Genomic DNA, 20,444 nt, shown 5'->3' with positions numbered 1-20,444 from the left:
CATTCTCGCCTGAAAAACTCTTAAAACTACATTTCATGATACAGAAACAGTAGTATTATATGTCAACTGTATTAAAAAATGGCGCTTCTTATGTTGTCATTCTGCCTTTCAGCTGTCAATCAAGCTGTCAATCAAAGTTAACCACGCCCTTATTGTCATACATTTTATATCTAAATACTATCTAAACTAACGAGTTAGAAAAAAATTCACTACCCTCGCCGTTGTCAGGCACTCGGAACCTATCGAAAAATCCAATAAAAGTCCATGGGACCAACCTGTAAAAACATGATTTTATGCTGTGAAAACGGACATTTTAACATGGGCATTTGCTCCCTTTTGGGACCTTCCCCTAGCGGATTTTCGATGTATTGCAGTTTTTCGCACTTCCGGGTAGGCTTCATTTTTCTACACAGTTGTCCGCGTCAGTTTGGTTACTATCAAGCGGGAGATTGCTCAAGATGGCGACAGGTCCACACGTACGTTAACGAGTCAGCCGATTTTTATAGGAATTACTGCACAAATTTTCTTTTGAACCTCTTTCATTGCCATCCAATGTGAGAGAATACTTCTGGAAGATAAATAGAACTGTCACAAAATACCTTATCTCTGTTTAAATCAGCAACTGAAGTATTACAGAGCAACGGGAATATAGCATTAGCTAACGTACAAGCTAACGATGGAAACTGATAAAACGGAACTGTGTCAGATGGAAACTACGAAGTGTGCTTCTATCACAGAAAAACGTAATATTCAAGAGATGCATTCTTATGCCTGCGTGAGCAATTCCGGGGAAGAATGTATTTCCTCTCCGAACACACCAGTGAAGCACACAGCTAAAAAAAGCAAAAACAGTAGATCTGACTCACAAGATCAACCGTCACTGTATGAGCTACAAAACACAATCATCTCAGCCGTCATAGAGAAGATAAATGAAAGGGCGGATAAAACCGATCAAGCCGTTCATTACAACACCGTCCAAATTGATGGTTTGAAAAAGTCTCTGGATTTCTGCCATCAAGAAGTCGTCGATTTAAAAAATCAACATGTCGCTCTTAAAAACAAGTGTGATCTGCTCCAGAAGAAAGTTAACGAGATGGAACAGAAGGTGAATGAGTCTGATCGTTACAGTCGACGACATAACCTCCGTCTGCACGGTGTTTCTGAAAAAGGGGACGCCCAAGTCAGATCGCAAGTTCGAGATATCTGTCGAGCAGTGTTACCTGCCGAGGAGGCTGAGATGGTTGTTGCAGCGGTGGATGTAGCTCACAGAATCGGGAGACCCAAGGAAGGAGGACAAGACCAGCCCCCGCGCCCAGTGATCATCAGGTTCATATCAAGAACGGCCAGGGATGTGCTGTGGAAAGGCTCCAAGGCAAACAACTACCTAAAGAACAACCGACTTCACTTCAAAGAGGATCTGACCGCGGCTGATCGAGCCACCCGCAGTCGTCTATGGCCAATGGTGGAAGCAGCTAGGAAGAAGGGTGACAAAGCCTACTTTGTTGGAGATAGGGCGTATGTGAATGGTAAAGAAATTAAATGATGTGACAGGTAAAGTGTAGTGTGGAAAGATGGTGTACTGATATATTAACAAGTTTATATTCTAAATGTATCAGTTTTACGAAGTACACAATATTCTGTTATGGCATGATATATACAAGTGCAGTAATTCTTGTAGTTTCAGTTAATACTCAAGCTCAGGAACTAAAAGTTTGTTCAGAGTTACTTTTTTTTGGGTTATTTTTGTTCTTAATGTCAATTTCTATTCTTACTGTAAATGCCAGGGGTATCAAAAACTTGTTAAAGAGGAAATGTTTATTTTTGTACTGTCAAAACAAAGGTGCTGACTTTTATTTTATACAGGAAACCCATGCTTCAGAAGATGACGTTTCATTTTGGAGGAGTCAGTGGGGGAAGAATGTTTGGTTTTCATTTGGTAGTAACAGATCGGCAGGAGTAGCTATATTACAGGGAAAATTTAAAGGTAACATTATCAAGTATCTCTCAGACAAAAATGGCAGGTGGATAATTCTTCTTGTGGATATTGATCACTTCCAGTTTGTCATTACTAATATATATGCATCCAACAATAAACAAACTAATAAAACTCTATTTTCTATGTTAGAAGACAAAATAAATCAGCTGCTATTATCATTCCCTAATGCCAAGGTTATCTGGGGTGGGGATTTTAATACTGTTTTGGATAATACTGTGGACAGATGGCCCCCAAAGAACAATTGTGCGTGTGAATTAAACAATATTCGTAATAGAATGGACCTTATTGATATATGGAGACACAGAAACCCAAATCAAAAGGCATATACCTGGTCAAACAAGGATAGATCTCAACAATCTCGTTTAGACTTCTGGTTGATTTCATCAGATATTGAAAATAGAGTAGATTCAGTTATAATAGAGCCTGCAGTTTTTACTGACCACCGTGCTGTTATTATCAAGGTCAACATGGCTGCATTTATAATTAACTCCAGTAGAGATTATTGGAAGTTAAATAAAACACTACTTCAAAATAAACAATTTAAGAAAGAAACACAGAACATTATTGATAAATACTGGAGACAAGCTAATACAATAAATAATTTTGGTAATTGTTGGGAATTAATGAAATTTGAAATTAGGAATTTAGCTATAATATCTGGAAAGAGAATTGCCAAAACCAAAAGAGAAAATGAAACACAAATAATTGCCAAAATTGTGAAATTATCTGAATTAATAGATCTTTCTGAAAGGGAACTTAGAGAATTGGCAGCATTGCAACTCGAATTAGACAAAATCTATGAAGATAAAGCCAGAGGGGCCTTTATCAGATCAAGGAAGAAATGGCTAGAGTTAGGGGAAAAGTGTACAAAATATTTTTTTAATCTGGAAAAAAGGAATTATGAATTATCCTCCCTCTCTAAACTTAAAATTAATGACCAGATGTGTGAAGACCAAAATCTTATATCGCGACATGTTGTTGACTTTTATCAAAAGTTATATGCTACTTCTAACACTGAAAGTGTAGATAACACTAACTTATTTTTCAAAGGTATTGAAAAAGACATTAGAGGTATTGATGAGGGATTTAAATCAATTTGTGACCAGAGGATCAGTTTAGCAGAGGTTCAAAGGTGTATTGGCTCCCTTAAAGATAATAAGTCTCCTGGTAGTGATGGCTTGATAAATGAATTTTACAAAATATTTGGTGAAAGTGTAGCCCCATTTTTAGTTGCAGTGTTTGAAGAAGCCATAGACAAAGGAGAATTACCACCCACCCTTCGTCAAGGCCTCATTAAATTAATTCCTAAACCTAAGAAAGATAAATTAAGTATCGAAAATTGGAGACCAATTAGTTTATTAAACAATGATGCAAAGATATTTGCAATGATCTTTGCCAAAAGATTAAAATTAGGATTAGATGATCTTATTGGGGAGGAACAATCTGGTTTTATGCCTGGGAGAAATATTTGTAATAACATCCGTTTAGTTTTGGACATGATTGACTATAATGATTATATTTCAGATGATAGTTTTGTTTTATTTGTCGATTTTTATAAAGCTTTTGACACGATTAGTCATCAGTTTATGTTTAAGGCTATACAGGTTTTTGGTTTTGGAGACAGATTTTTGAGAGCAGTCAATACACTTTATAAAGATTGTAATAGCTCTGTTGGACTGGCCCATGGCACAACCCCAAGATTTGACATCCATCGGGGTATAAGACAAGGGTGCCCTCTGAGTCCCTTTTTATTTCTTCTTGTTACTGAAATTATGTCTGTACACATTAAAAAAAGTTCATTCAAGGGCATCACGGCAGTAGATAGAGAATTTAAATTATCACAACTCGCAGATGATACAGCAATTTTTCTAGCTAATGAATATGAAGTTCCAAAAGTGGTTCAGTGTATAGAGACGTTTTCAAAAGTATCGGGACTTAAAATGAACTTAAGTAAGTCGGTGTTATTACCTTTAAAGGAATGCAATATGTTGTCGATAAATAATATCCCTGTGAAGAGTACCTTCACATATTTGGGCATTGTTATTGATAAAAATGAAAAATCCCGTAACAACTTAAACTTTGACCCAATAGTTGAGCAAATAACAAAAAAATTTAACATGTGGTTAATGAGGGATCTTTCTTTAAATGGCAGAGTTTTACTGTCCAAAGCTGAAGGAATATCACGAGCTGTTTATGTGTCTCTGGCTTTGGGAATGCCTACTACAGTCTTTAAAAAACTAGATAAAATTCTTTTCAATTTCATCTGGAGAAATAAATGTCATTATCTTAAAAAAGAGGTATTATGTAACACAAGACAAAATGGAGGTCTGGAGGTTCTTTGTTTTGAAACAGTAAATAACACATTTAAAATTAAATGGCTTACTAAGTTAATTCAAGAAGAAGATAATATTTGGAATGCTTTCCCTAAATTCATTTTTAATTCAATTGGAGGACTCAACTTCGTGTTGAAATGTGACTATAACCCTGATAAATTGCCTGTAAAATTAGCTAATTTCCACAAGCAAGCTCTGCTGTCATGGAAACTGGTGTACAAACATAATTTCTCACCTACAAATTATTACATTTGGAATAACAGGAGTATTCAGTATAAAAACAGATCTTTGTACAACAAAAACTGGGTTAGTAATGGTATTGTTTTGGTTTCACAACTTATGAATTCGGATGGTCAATTGTTATTGTTTGAAGAATTTATTTCTAAATTTGATATTGCAGTTACACCAAAAGAATATGACATTGTTTTTGCTGCTATTCCAAGGAATGTTGTGCAGCTTATGATTGGATCCAGAACAGAGCTTTTTGTGACAGCTCCTGTTAACAATATTTTTCTGGGAAGTGTAGACGTTACAAAAAACAAATGTTCAAGTAATTACATTAGAAATCTTTTGGTAAATGTTACGGTTCCTCCTGCTAAAAAATGTTGGACATCTCTTTATAAGGATATTAATTGGAAAAAAATGTGGTTGATGAGTAATAAATTCTGTCTTAACAATAAAATAAAAGAAGTATCTTTCAAAATTATACACAGAATATATCCGGCAAAAAAGACGTTAGAAAGATTTAAGATTGATATTGAGTATTCATGTAATTTCTGTGGCTCAAATGAAGAAACTATTGAACATCTGTTTTATCATTGTGTGTTTACTAAAATGTTCTGGATGAATGTACAAAATTTTATTGAAAGGAAAACAGGACAGTCATTATATTTGCAGGAGAAGGACGTTCTTCTTTACTTTGAGGACATTAATTTGGAAAAGGACTTGATTTTCTTTGTACAACTTGTTTTATTTTTAGGAAAATTTCACATTCATAAAAGAAAATGGACTGACAGCAAGCCATTATTTAACCTATTTCTACAAGAGCTATCTCATTACAGCACCACCATCAATGATCTTAAACAGTCAAAGGCTTTAAAAACAAATTCTATTCTAGAAAAATTTCTATGCAACTAATGTGTTTTTTGTATACTCTTTGTAACCTTATTTATTTTAATGTGTGTACCCCTGGCAAACAGTTTTGTTCTGTAGATATTTGAAAATAAAAAAAAAATAAAAAAAAATAAAAAATAAAAAAAAAGGTTACTATCAAGCGGGAAGGAAGTCGACCGGAAGTTGAAGCCGGCCGCGTGCCACCATCTTGTAGCAGAACTTCACCTGCTGTTAGCATCCCATTGACTCCCATTCATTTTGGCGTCGGTTTGACAGCGAATAACTTTACATCTGAGGCGTTTGAAGACTCCATTTGTCCATTATTTATTTCTAAAGAAACACGACAATGTATAAAATGCTCCATTACCTTGTAGCTTACGTTATGGCCCCGTAAAAACCGTTTTTGTAAAAGTAGGCTAACGATTGCGTCATAACCACACGACTCTCTGTCGCACAGTAGAGAGATTACCGTATTGACGGGAGGAGAAGCTCGCGGGCAATCGGGGGGACGTGGAGGCAAAATGACAAAATAATTAATCAGAATACCTAGCAAAAGTTTCTCCTGCTCCTAGCTCATGGACAGCTCCTACTCACACTCTCCGTCTCTGCAAGATTCGGAAGGGAATGATTCAGATTTCTCATGCCACAGCCACTAGAAGACAGACGGGTTGCTCACGTCACATCTACGTCGTCAAGCTCAGTTTGAAGTCTGCGCGTCAGGAACGGAAGTCCTAAAAAATCGCTGAAAATGGGCTTCACTTGCCTCAATTGAGTTCCAATGAGATGACTCTGTCCATTTCTTATACTGTCTATGGTTACTATCAGAGGGCTCTGGTTCATAGCTCTGGTTGCCATGGCAGCACGAGCGGAAACCAGATACAACACGGATATGACGCCATTGACGGCGACAAAACGGAAATAGAGGCCCTGTCCCAAATGGCACACTCCGGACTTGTGGACTTCCTCAGAGTCCACACTTTGGTGACGTCATGTAGTGCAGACCTATAGGGCCCTTGGCGCGAGTCCACGAGGGCGCATTGAGAGGTATTTTTGGGACAGACTCGATCGGCATGCCGGAAATAACGTTCTGGTTGTTGTTGGACAGGAGAAATCACATTTTTGCGCTCCGACGTCTTATCTCCATGTCAACTACACAGCCTAATTTTACAGTTCTATATTTTGATATTGTGCATATCACCTGGGCATTAGACAATAGATAAATCATGCTTATTTAAATTATGTATACAGTTGTACATAATAATACATAATGTTCCATTTGAAATAAGATTACAATTTTAAAACATCATTTAAACATAATTTTTTCAATTTACAGGTTTCAATATTCATACTATGTTTACATATGACTCAGTACAGGGTGGCCGCGGGTCCTTAAAAAGTCTTAAAATGTCTTAAATAAAGTTTTCCTAATAAAAGGCCTTAAAAAGTCTTAAAATGTCTTAAATTCAGATTCGATAGGTCTTAAATATTTCTGGTCACGTTACCGCTAAAATTTCTCCAGTCTGACGGACCTATCCGTCAAATAACCAGTGAAGCATCGAATCGCGAGAATGATTCAGATTTTATTACATAAACAGCTATTGATAATGATAATGTAGGCTTTTTCTGGTAACGCTGTTGAGGCTCGCGCTGCTTGTCTCTGTGATAGATTTTATGGCAAATGAGCATAACGGCAAACATAAAAATTAAAAAAACTCCCAGAAGAAACATACTGAGGTAAAAATTCAAAATGTTGAGTTTTTTTATTTATAACATGTGATATAGTTAAGTAACATAACATGACGGGAGCTATGTTGCTGAATATTCTCACGATTGCAAATGTTACACTGATTTTAGTTCAATAAACAAGTAGTGCAGAGCTCGAATTTCGGTCTTCTATCAGCTCGTTAAGAGCTCCAGGCGGCGATAATACACTCTCGGGTTTCGGGAGTCGGGATAGACGGAATTGTCACTTGCATAATCGGGCCAGCATTGCATCATGAGTAACTAAAGTTTATCATTTGCACGTCTTTTAAAGTTTTACCAGTTTAAACATTCACGCGATTTGAAACTATTCTGTACTTGCGCGCTGTCTGAGAGATGTTTTTTTTCACACATGTACATAGAGTAAAGCCGCCTCACAAACAGCTCGCGGGTAACAAAAGTTATTTTTCGTGGATTTGATCGCTTTAACAGTCAAAAACATGCGAAAATGATGTTAATTTCGGTCTTGGTGAGTATCCTCTAAACACAGTCGGTTATGTCTTAAATAAGCATAAATCGCACATGACCGTATAATGCAGTGGTTCCCAAACTTTTTGAAAGCATGGCACCCCTTTGTAGTGTTTTTTTTTTCCACGGCACCCTAACCCAATTAAACTAAACGAACATATGTGCATACATATATACAATTATATCCAGATGAGCAAACAACCAATGAAGCATAAACAGCAGCATGAATTTATTATGAATGCATTACAACAGACATAATATGAGGTGAAACAACCCCTTCAGATGAATCATCAGTCCATTAATAACTGGACACACGTCAACAGACTGATTTTAACCAATAAGGCTACTGTATGTGAGAATCATTGGAATAAAACAGATTTAAAGATACTTAACTCTTTAAATAATAATAAACAACTCCAAATATTTTTGCATATGTTGGTGTTTTGATATGATTTTAAAATATGCTGTAAACAGGGTTAGCCTATTATAGTTTTGCATTTTTTCATTAGTTTTTATTTTTATTTCGTTTTGACTTTTTGTTTTCAAATTCAGTTTAGTTTTAATTAGTTTTTAAAGTGGGTTTGCTAGTTTAGTTTATTTTTTATTTTTTGAAAATGCTTAGTTTTCGTTTAGTTTTTATTAGTTTTAGTGTTAGTTTTAGTCTTTTTTTTTGGTAATTTGGGTTATTTGTCAGGGGCAAGATTCAAAAAGACATAATGACATTACATTATTTAATATTTGAATCACAGCTTATATAGTGTTTTGACATCGACAACCACAACCAAAAAGTGAATTTTTCCTCAAACTTGCGACTAGTTAACTTTCTAAAGAAGGCGCAATCGCTTCTCGGGTCGACAATAACACACTGACAAATTTATATTCAGAATTAAAAATATTTTTATACCACTTTTTAATGTGTGATTGTGTAAAGGTGTTCACGAGATAGAGAGACCAACCTTTCGCGAACTTGCTTTCAACGTCGAACGAACACTCGTTCTCATGGAGACGCGGTGTGCACGGAGGGGAGGAGCTGTGTGTGTGCGTGTGTGTGTGTGTGTGTGTGTGTGTGTGTGTGTGTGTGTGCGTGCGCGCGTACGCATGTGAGAGACGCATGAGTGACAGAGAGAGCAGGGAAAGGAAATGCAGCTGAACGAATACGCTGCGTGTTTTAAATAGCGTTTTTTCCCACCTAGTTTTCGTTTTTTCGTTCGTTTTCGTTAACGATTATAACCTTGGCTGTAAAAGGTTATTATATGGTACGATAGTTATTTTAGGCTGTTTAAATTGGAAAATAAAGCTGAGATTCTGCGGCACCCCTAGCCAGTTGTCACGGCACCCCAGGGTGCCGCGGCACCCACTTTGGGAACCACTGGTATAATGAACACAGGATCCGTGCACTAGCTCTTAAAGGGACAGCAGACATATGTGTCTGTCATTCATTTGGTTGTCAAAACAACAAACCATAGCTTTCATTTTAAGGAATCAGGATTAATAGCCTATGTATTTAATTTAGTCAGGACAAAAATATAGTGTTATTTTACATTTGATTACTTTATTCAGTCTCTGTAGTATTTCTGAATACTAGTGTTAGACCTAAGCAAAAACTTTTCTCTTTATTTCTATTTATTGGTATCTTTATTCTATTGTATTTATTTGTGCTACTTTTTTCAATTTAATTCAAAGATTGAAATCAAGCTTCCTTGTGTTGTGTAAATTCTTAAGACCAAAATTACCCCATTGTAAAAATGCAATGAGTGAGCATACATTAGGCGAGATACATGTAATTAAAAAAAAAAGTCTAAACTCCCCCCTCAAATAACCCCCCCAGCCCCCCCCCCCCCCCCCCCCCCCCCCATAAGAATCACCTAAGGGGGGATTTCCCCCCCATTTTCCATAATGAAATTCAGGCCCTGAGTGAATATTAAATTATTTCAATTACTTAGGTTAAATATTACATATACGCATGTAATATAATGTGTATTTCCATCACAGGTTTGGTCTTAAATTTAATTCAAAGTGGCATTAAAAAGGTCTTAAAAAGTCTTACATTTAACTTGTTTATATCTGTAGACACCCTGCAGTAAAGCCCTGCCATTCGGTTCTATTTATTTAATGAATCATAATGCGATTGTATTATTAAACGTGCTATTATTATGTTTGAGACATCAACCACTGCTCGATGACCATAATGTCAGTATAAACTGTAGTTAACAACTGGTAAAATGTACATTTAGGTCATAAAAACCGTAATATTTTCTTCTCAGCCATGTCAACAATTATCCGTGAGTGAAATCTCCTCCCATCTGTTGTCTGATTGGCCTTTCGCAAGGATTCCTGGGTAGTTAAAGTGCGTGGAGCCTGCTTCTATGCGGGCTTCGTGGAAGACCGCTTCAAGGGTACAAAGGGGGCGCTGCTGAGCACACTTCAGAGCGGTAAAATGCTGAATGGGACAGCCTACGGACTCGTAGACTCAGCGAGCACGCGCAATTCAAGTCCACGAGACCGAAAGTCCGCATGAAGTGCGCCATTTGGGACAGGGCCAAAGACACGGTCCGTGTCTTCGAATTAAAATATTAAAGGTATAGCTGAGGATCTTTCCAAATTTTAGATAAGACCCGCCCTCTCCACTTTTTGAAAAGTTTGATTGATTCACCAGAATGATTGACAATTAGGAAGACCAATAGTTTAGACTACCCACCAGGAAGTAAAACATCCTCCGCTATACCTTTAATTTATCTGGATTTAGAAGTTAATTGGAACTGTCGGGATAATGTAAATACACAACTTTAAAAAATATATAACATAGATATAGTGATTTTTTATATTTAAAAAAAAATAAAATAACATATTGTGCCTTTAATTTGCAAGAACAAATGACAACATCTGCCATACAAACACTCTTACATTAATTTAATGTCACATGCCACTCACTGCTGTCCCAAAGCATTTTATGAAACTATTATAACTGGACCTTAAAGTTAACAGAAGTAATAAAGAAATGAATGGGAAAAAAATATTGTTTTGTCTTCCTGAAATCGAACTATTTCCTGTAAACGTACTGTGTCCTCCAGAGGGCAGCACCTACCATCGCATCATTTCATTTTACACCACGAAGAAAAGAATCCAAACAACACGGAAATAGACGTGATGGTTTACTGTTTTACTTGCATTTTATTCCAGGGAAACACAATTGAAACCTTACAATTTTGTATGAATTAACGATGGATTTAAAACGTGATAAAGATGTAACAAGAACGAGCACACATCTTAAATCAGTCTTTGTTCAGGATTCAGTTTCATTTTTTATCAGCCAGTGATTGACTGGGTGAGTGTTTCAGTATCTTTTTAGTTAATTTACATTTATGTAAATGTAACGTAACATTAATGTACATAAATTGTGTTAAATTCGTGTAACCCAAGACTCTTTAATTCATCTTATCTGTTTGGCTGTCTGTCTTGCAGTGTTGTTGTAGTGACGTTCAGCCACAATATAACGTTACTACAATATATAGCTTGTGTAACTGTGTTGTGCAGAACTACATGTAACTTGTACATCTCTACTTTTGTATGGCAGAGCACTGAGGATTTCACAACAACATGGGCAACAGGAGGAGAGGTCACACTCATGCATCTAAAACACCACATCTATCCCTGGACACACACTCCTCTGATCATGAGCAGGGTGTGAAGCACAGGATATGTATGGTGTCAGACTTCTTCTACCCAAACATGGGTGGTGTGGAGAGTCACATCTACCAGCTCTCACAGTGCCTCATAGAGAAGGGCCATAAGGTTGTGATAGCAACGCATGCGTATGGAGACCGCCGTGGGATTCGCTACCTGACCAATGGACTGAAGGTGTATTACCTACCACTCCAGGTTTGTGTTACAATATATTGCATTAGTTTTTAAAAAGTCATATCACACACTGCTGGCATAATTCAGATTTTTAAAAATGTTTGTGATAAGCATAAGTCTCTTATACTCACCAAGGCTCTGTTTATTTGACCAAAAATACAGTAAAATAAATAACTCTTTGAATATATATTAAAATAATTAATAATTCTAATAATTTATTCCTATGATGGATCCTTCAGAAATCATTCTTATATGCTGATTTGGTGCTCAAGAAACATTCATTATTATAAATAAGGCTGAAAACAATTGTGCTGCTTAGTGCTTAATATTTTTGTAAAAACCGTGATAAACTACCATTCAAAAGTTTAGTGTAAGTACAAACAAAAAGAAAGATTGAACTAATCAAAAGTGACAGGCATTTATAATGTTACAAAATATTTTATTTCAAATACATGCTGTGCCTTCTATTCATCAAAGAATCCTGAAAAAAATGTATTATGGTTTTTACAAAAATATTAGCCAGCAAAAAACTGTTTTCAACATTGATCATAATAACCATTATTAATAATTGAGCACCAATAATAATTAATAATAACTGAGCACCAAATTAGCACATTAGAGTGATTTTTGAAGGATCATGTGACACTGAAGACTAGTAATGCTGAATATTCCATCCCAGGAATACATTTTTAAATATATTAAAATAGAAAAGTTATATAAATTTCACAATATCACTGTTTTCACTGTATATTTGATCAAATGAATACAGCATTGGTGAGCATAAGAGACTTCTTTCAAAAACATAAAAAAATCTTAATTATTCCAAACTTTTGACCGGCATTGTACATATCAAACTTCTCACTCACATCCCTTCGTTTCAGGTCATGTATAATCAGTCCACAGCCACCACCTGCTTTCACAGTTTGCCGCTACTCCGATGCGTGTTTGTGCGTGAGCGCATCACAATCGTGCACGCCCACAGCTCTTTCTCCGCGATGGCCCATGATGCTCTGTTTCACGCAAAGACTATGGGGCTCAACACTGTATTCACAGACCACTCTCTCTTTGGATTCGCGGACCTGAGCTCTGTACTGACCAATAAGCTGCTGACTGTCTCTCTGTGTGACACGAATCACATTGTGTGTGTGTCGTACACTAGTAAAGAGAACACTGTACTGCGAGCCGCCCTCGACCCTGAGATCGTCTCTGTCATCCCTAATGCTGTTGACCCCACTGACTTCACCCCTGACCCCTGTCGTCGTGACAACAGCAAGATCACCATTGTGGTCATCAGTCGACTGGTTTACAGGAAAGGTGAGGAGAACATGATGTTTTTATTTGTATTGCAAAATAATGTAAAAACATTTTAATAGCATTCATAAAAAAGTGTTAATTTAATGACTCTAAAATCATTCAATCAGTATTTTTTATTTTATTTAATATAAATAAATGTGTTTTTTATTCATAATGTTGTTTTTTTCCATAATAATTTCACATTTTTTTATAATATAATATAAAATAATATAAAAATAAAATGTAAAGCTACTTAATTTTTATGTAAAGCTGCTTAATAAGATGTTATTTTCAAGAATTGTATTATATCAAAGAGACTTTTTATTCAGTGTGATATCAGGACCGTTTTGACTTTATGTCCCCTTAAAATATCTGAATGAATTTCAAATCAGAAATTAATATGCTCGTAACAGAATCTGTTGTTTTGCAGGGATTGATTTACTAAGTGGAATCATTCCTGAACTGTGTGGAAAGCATCCAGATCTCTGCTTTCTGATTGGTGGAGAAGGACCCAAAAGAATCGTATTGGAAGAGGTTCGAGAGAAATATCAGCTTCATGACAGGTAAGAAAGCCAGTGGGCCTGAGCAATGATCTCTAGATGTGAGTATGTGTATAATTTCTTTACTTACCATTATTTTTCATGTATATATTAAGGGTTCGTCTGCTGGGAGCTCTGGATCATAAGGATGTGAGGGATGTTCTTGTTCAGGGTCATGTCTTTCTCAATACTTCTCTCACTGAGGCCTTCTGTATGGCCATAGTGGAGGGAGCCAGCTGTGGACTGCACGTATGTGTTTAATGTTTTCTATGAATATGTATGAGTGAAGTAACATTATGCAAGTAAAATGGGTTGCAAATGACATTTCATGTTGACTCTTAAGTTGAACAAAAGTATATTGTGTGAGAGTATGTTTCATAGTATGGACAATATATGTTAGTGACATGACGTGAAGGCCAAGTATGGTAACCTATACTCGGTCCAGTCTGACTCTCTAACCATTAGGCCATAACTGCCCCACATATATGATGGATATATACAGTATACACTTTTTAATGCTATAATTAACTGGTTTATTGTGTGTGTAGGTGGTGAGCACTCGTGTTGGAGGTATACCTGAAGTCCTGCCTGATGAGTTGGTGACTCTGTGTGAACCATCAGTTCAGTCACTTTGCGATGGCTTGGAAACTGTAATTGCAAGAATACGCACAGGAAATGTGGCGTCTCCTGCCACCATCCACCGCAAGGTCCGAACCCTGTACACCTGGAGAAATGTTGCCGAGCGCACAGAAAAGGTGAGTTTTAAGAACATGCTTGAATTCAATACTTATTTATTGTGTATTATTGTTGTACACAACCATTCAAAAGTTTGGAGTCAGTAAGATCTTTTAATATTATTAAAGTATCTTATGCTCACCAAAGCTAATATTGTGAATTATGAATCAAATTTAAAATAGCTGTTTTCTATTTGATTGTATTTTAAAATGTCATTTAGTCCTATGGTGGTAATGCTGATTTTTTAGCAACCATTTACTCCAGTCTTCAATGTCACATGATCCTGATCACCCAGAAATCATTGTAATATTCGTGATGCTTTTTTTGTTCATTTTCAATAGCATTTATTTGAAAATCTTACGTAACATTATAAATGTCTGTCACTTTTTGATGAATAATGCCTCCTTGCTAAAAAAAAATTGTAGTCATTGTATAATTTGCCCACTCTTTCTGTGTTTGTTTCAGGTGTACAATCGGGTGTGCAGGGAGCCCGTTTTGCCATTGTCTGCGCGACTGCATAGACTGCGCTCTCACTGTGGTGCCGTGGCAGGCTCCATTTTCTCCTTTGTTGCTGTTATAACCTTCCTCTTCCTGCTTTTCCTGCAGTGGCTCCGCCCAGATCATCTGATAGATGTTGCTGTAGACTCATCAGGCCCCCACAGCCGCTGGGGGCAGCACGTTAGTAAGAAAACAAGTAAAACACCAAACCCGGCTGTGACCTGAGAGGAAGGATGTAGGTAATGAACTGAATTGTAGTACCAATGTACATCAAAACATGTACTGACTGTACCCGTTTACATTCCTGTGTAAAACAGTGACCTCAGGTGTAGAGAAAGCTTTTAAGAGCTATCCTCATCCACTCCCAGAGCCCAGCGCCTGCTTTTGCACGATGAAAAGCTGCCTTTATCAGATAATAATCTAAGCTTGCTGAAATTGTTGCACAAACACCTTTAAACATCTAGATTCAAGATAAATAAATGACAAACAGGGACAGCTTTTTCTGTATCACCTTTACATTGTTCATCTCACAGCATATCTGTATGCTTGAGATGTGATTTTCAAACTGGTATATATGAACTGAACTAAAATGTTTATTGAGAAACAGTTTTTGAGCTTTAGTGGAGCTGTGAATCATATCGCTTCTTTAATCTGACGGTACTTCTTTCTCTGTAAGCTGGTTTTGACTTCTATTGCTGCTTTTATTGGCTAACGTTGGATAGTAACATGAACGTATTTATTTTAAACCCAAACACCCCATTTTCTTTTGGCTTCACATGCAGCGCACTCATTTTAAGGCACTATACTTCACTTTTCATACTTGCTGTCTTTTATGTTACGCCTATTTTATATTGACCTTCTCTGTGAGTATGATGATCATGGTTATAATGCACAAACGTTTATACTACCTGAAAGTGGTGTTAACTTGAATTTTTTTTTTGACACAATCTACAATAAACTTTATTAACATGCAATAAGTATTGAATACATTCTTTTTTTTTACTGTTTCAGCTTTGACATGAGTGTTTGACGAGTATTTGTTGGTGCTTTTCGAATTTGTCCACACAATGACATAAAATAATTGGAAGAATTTACTTAAAATATCAGAAGTTGAATTTAAAATTCAAACTAAATAATATACATTAAAATAAGTCAATATGTGAAATTTTACTTTAAATGTGTGACTGTTGAGGATAAATGAGGCATGTTATGTTTACGTGAAGTTGTTTTTGTTGTAGATAACCGTCAGGTCACTCTCTGGATCAGGAATCTTATGCTAACACCCAAACAGGGCTGATAAAACACACCCTCAACCATTCAAGGCTAAATCCAGGAGTCGTTAACAAACACTTATCGCCCTTTCTGACTGCTTTCACACACATGCACATTCAATAGCCGCTCTATTCAGCTAGAACAATCCTGTTTCTGCATAACACTGGATGCAAATCATGTTTTGCTGGAGAGACAGTTACTGTATCACCAATTACATTGGCTTTGGTTAGCTATTTCTCTTGCTGTGTATACAAAATCATATCTAATTTGAGGTTGAAGATCAGCTTTACTTGGTTACTTTTTATAGGGACATATTGTCTTTACATACTGACTTTCATTTGTTCTCTGAAACTGGTTAAAGGTGCTTGCTGATGCATGTTTTTGCATCTAATGTTTTATCTCCTCTGGCCCTTCGATTAATTTTGAGGAGATTTGTTTATGTGGGGGATGCTCACCTCTGGAGTTTGGGGAGATGGGGGTGTAAGCACATATCACTGATAACGGTGGGAGGTGCATTCTTGCCAAGGGGGTTCTTGTTTCTCTGAAGGCCATATAAACTCCTCTGAAGAGTTTCTCTGTCCACCACTATCACAATTGTTCTCTTCCTGCGACGTCTCTGAGTTGTCTTCTTGTGAAGTTTGGAGATGGCTGTGGTTCATGCTGAAGTGAGCATCTGGAGTAAGCCATGGGATCACAGGTTTCACATATATGGAGGACAAGTGTGTAATACACTAATGGCAGGTGAGTTTTCCTCCTCTACCTCATATTCTCTCACTCTTCTTGAATGTTTTAAGTAGTCAAACACGTTTACAACAAGATCAAAGCTCGTTCTGTTTTCACAATTAAAAAAAAAAAGTACACTACCTAAAATACCTACATTTATATCAATCAATTTGTCACCATTGGACCATGAGACATTATGATAGTAACACTATAGCATCAAGCCAGCGTTCCAGACCATTCAATTTTACAATTATATGGACATAGAAAAAGGAAATTGACTTGGAATGACGGTCTAGAAGATAACTCAATCTGACTTTACAGCAGGACTGGTTTTGAATAGTTTGTTTAAATAGCTTTTAAGTGATAAACTTATTCAAAAAGAAGGGATTGAGTGTGGGTTTAATTGGCTATACTTGGAGGAAACTTTCCCTGGATATTTGCTAATTTGACCTCTTTGAAGTCAGAGTTGTGGCTCTGTGAGCTGTGCACATGCTCAAAACATCTATAAGAGATTGGCTTTCAAATTTTTGTATCTGGCCCTGGTTCATTTTTCTGTCTCTAAAAACAACTATGAGTTTGCATTTCACTGTTTTTGTTCATTTTGAGGAATACTGAATCTGTTTTTTGTGCAAGTGAGATGAGTAAATGTATGCTCACATTTAACTGCAATAACTACACCTCTGCATCTCATTCCTGATTTACTTTACTAATTACTTGAAAAAAGAAATCGGATTACATACCTTTAAGATTAAGTGTTTCTTGTAATGCATTAACCCGACACTGATTATTATTTAAATATCAAAACAACAAATGTGATATGGCACATCCTGATTTAAATATCTATGTATGTTTCTGCTTTGTTAGGTTCCTGGGATGACAGAACCCCTCTACACGATGCTGCTTTGCAAGGAAGATTGCTTCCACTGCGAAGACTCCTTTCACAGGTACTAATGGGAGGAACACTTACTCAAACTGGTTAGCTAAATAATTAGAGTTCACAAAAAGTATGTGGACACTTAATCCACACTGAAATAAGTATGAATGTCATTGGACTAGATAATATAAACCAGCCCGACTGGTCTGGGGCCACTATTAGATAATATTGAGGTTTAAGGACAGACTATGTATTAAAACAAACGGTTATTATGAATGAAGGAAATTAATTGTCCATGTTTGCATTTTTATAGGGATACAATGTGGGCATGGCTACATTAGATGGAATCACACCACTGCATGAAGCATGTGTTGGAGGCCATTTTACCTGTGCTAAACTTCTCCTGGAACATGGCGCTGATGTATGTATATAGGCCTAACTTTCTCTTTATTTGCAATATTTATGCCTTTATTTTTCTCTGCATAAACATGCATTAATGGCTACAATATGTATGCTTTCAGGCGAATGCTGTCTCCTTTGATGGAGTCACTCCTCTCTTCAATGCATGCTGGAGTGGAAACCCCGCTCTTGTCAGCCTCATTCTGATGTACAGCTCTGTCCACCATCCGGCTCATCTGCTGAGCTCACCTATTCATGAAGCAGCAAAGAGAGGTATATGTGATGATTCTTGTGAATTTACAGAGAACTGTAAACATTGGGATTTCAGTAAACCGGATGTCTGTGTGTACATGTTTTAGGTCACACAGCATGTGTTGAACTGCTTCTGTCTCATGGTGTGAATGTGGACATGGAGTTGCCCAGCATAGGAACACCGCTGTACTGTGCATGTGAATCCAAGAGCACAGACTGTGTTCAGAGCCTGCTGATCTCAGGTCAGAATCACACAAGCCACTCTTCATGGGTTAATAAATACATTTTTGTTTTATTATGTGTTATCTCAGAGGTGATTCTCACATGCACATTACTGTAGTACAGTAACAAAAATGTCTGGATCAAAATGCCTCTATCTGGATCATGTATTATTGTCTCTTTCTTTTTGTTTAGTTACAAACTAAATAGAGTAAATAAGTAATCAATTAGAGAGAATGTAAAATCTAATCCAAGCTAAATCATACATATATAAATACATACAGTTTAAATACAATTTAAATCATATATAATTATTTGTTCCCACTAATTAGCAGGGTTATTTTGGTTTTATACAGTTATAATATATTGTAATAAAATTATTTGTAATTTATATCTTAAGTGTTCACTTTAATTTTAGTTTAAGTTTTATAGCTTTTAACACACACACACACACAGTTTTTCTTTATTTTATTTCAGTTTTAGTAATTTTATTTTTTATTATTTTGTCTTATTTATTTCTAACTTTCATTTAAATTTTAGTTTTTAATCTAATATTGGTAACACTTTACAATAAGGTTCATTAGTTAACATTAGTTAATGTATTAACTAACATGAACTAAAAATGGGCAATACATTTGTTACAGTATTTATTAATGTTTGTTAATATTAGTTAATCAAAATCCAGCAGTTCATTGTTTGTTCATGTTAGTTCACAGTGCATTATTAATATGAACAAATAGGACCTTTGATTTTAATAATGATTTAATAATTTAGTAAATGTTGAAATTAATATTAACTAAGATTAATAAATACTGAAGTATTGTTCATTCTTATTTCATGTTAACTAAGGTAGTTAACTAATGTTAAGTAATGAACCTTATTGTAAAGTGTTACCCTAATATTTATATATAGTTATAATATAATATAATATAATATTAATACATTTTATTTGAGCTTTATTTCAATTAACAAAAATGATTTTAAGGAGCCTAGTTTTAGTCAACAATAGCAACACTGCTAATCACTGCATTACAGTAAATTGCTCCTTGTCTCTCTCCAGGCGCTGATGTGCAATGTGGGCGGGGTCTTGACACACCTTTACATGCTGCAGCCAGAGTGGGCGGGGCAAAAGAGGTGGAGCTACTGTTGGAGCATGGAGCCGATAGGACATCAAGGAACTCTGAGGGAAAGAAACCTCTGGAATTGACTACTGATCAGAGTATCAAACATCTATTGCAGACTGCAGGTAAATAAACACAAATTAAACACTCAGTATGCCCCTGTACTATTATGCTGTATTAATGCATGTTGCGATAATGATTCTGGCTTGTGATTGGTTCTGCAGGTCCTTGCTCTCTTTCTCAACTGTGCAGATGGGCTATTCGACGTTCGCTGGGACAAAAAGGACTAAACAAAACCAAGATGCTTTGCTTACCACATATCCTGCACAATTATCTTCTCTATCATTAAAACACACATGCATATTCTCCAAACACTCTTCCGTAATCTTGTTCTCTTTTAGTAACATTATGTGCACATTTTTATCTGTAAATAATCTTTGTATAAATGTAGCTACTTAATCTTTGCTTTATGTAATAAATATTTTTATACATTCACAGGCTATTAATTTCTTGAAATAACACACACACACACACACACACACACACACACACACACACACACACACACACACACACACACACACACACACACACACACAGTCTACAATTGCACATTCACACTCTTTACAAAATTGAGTATTAAATGTAGCTATTTTTAATTAACAGACGAGAATTACCTGAACTATCCAGTAGATGGCAGCTTTGTAACATAAGTAAGATAATATTATTTTCCCCTCATAATTTTATAGGGTAGATTGGGATAAATCGCATTCTACAAATGGCTTTAAGAAGCTACCTGTTTTTACGTAGCCTACCTATGATTGTCTTTTATACCATATAGCGTAAGTACAAAACAACAAATTGTGCCAAACATCTTGTAGGCTAATTACAAAATACGATCCATTAAAGTAAAACCCAGATAAAAAACATGAATGAACATTAGGCTATGATCTATCTATCTATCTATCTATCTATCTATCTATCTATCTA

At 36.1% G+C, this 20,444-nt stretch overlaps 2 protein-coding genes across 2 annotated transcripts; both read left to right on the top strand.

The window, feature by feature from the left end:
- Positions 1-10,597: 10,597 nt before the first annotated feature.
- piga (phosphatidylinositol glycan anchor biosynthesis, class A) lies at positions 10,598-15,563 on the top strand. The gene is made up of 7 exons (XM_082175141.1): positions 10,598-10,996; positions 11,246-11,550; positions 12,411-12,843; positions 13,253-13,385; positions 13,478-13,610; positions 13,910-14,116; positions 14,562-15,563. The coding sequence occupies exons 2-7, from the start codon at positions 11,269-11,271 to the stop codon at positions 14,817-14,819; spliced, it is 1,446 nt and encodes a 481-aa protein (XP_082031267.1). The 5' UTR covers positions 10,598-10,996; positions 11,246-11,268; the 3' UTR covers positions 14,820-15,563.
- A 788-nt stretch (positions 15,564-16,351) lies between these two features.
- asb11 (ankyrin repeat and SOCS box containing 11) lies at positions 16,352-19,949 on the top strand. The gene is made up of 7 exons (XM_082175143.1): positions 16,352-16,607; positions 17,454-17,533; positions 17,777-17,884; positions 17,985-18,135; positions 18,222-18,356; positions 19,394-19,579; positions 19,679-19,949. The coding sequence occupies exons 1-7, from the start codon at positions 16,511-16,513 to the stop codon at positions 19,801-19,803; spliced, it is 882 nt and encodes a 293-aa protein (XP_082031269.1). The 5' UTR covers positions 16,352-16,510; the 3' UTR covers positions 19,804-19,949.
- Positions 19,950-20,444: the final 495 nt, after the last annotated feature.

Source organism: Leuciscus leuciscus, assembly GCF_965113295.1.
Source record: "Leuciscus leuciscus genome assembly, chromosome: 7".
Taxonomy (NCBI): Eukaryota; Metazoa; Chordata; class Actinopteri; order Cypriniformes; family Leuciscidae; genus Leuciscus; species Leuciscus leuciscus.
This window is presented reverse-complemented; position numbering and strand designations above follow the sequence as displayed.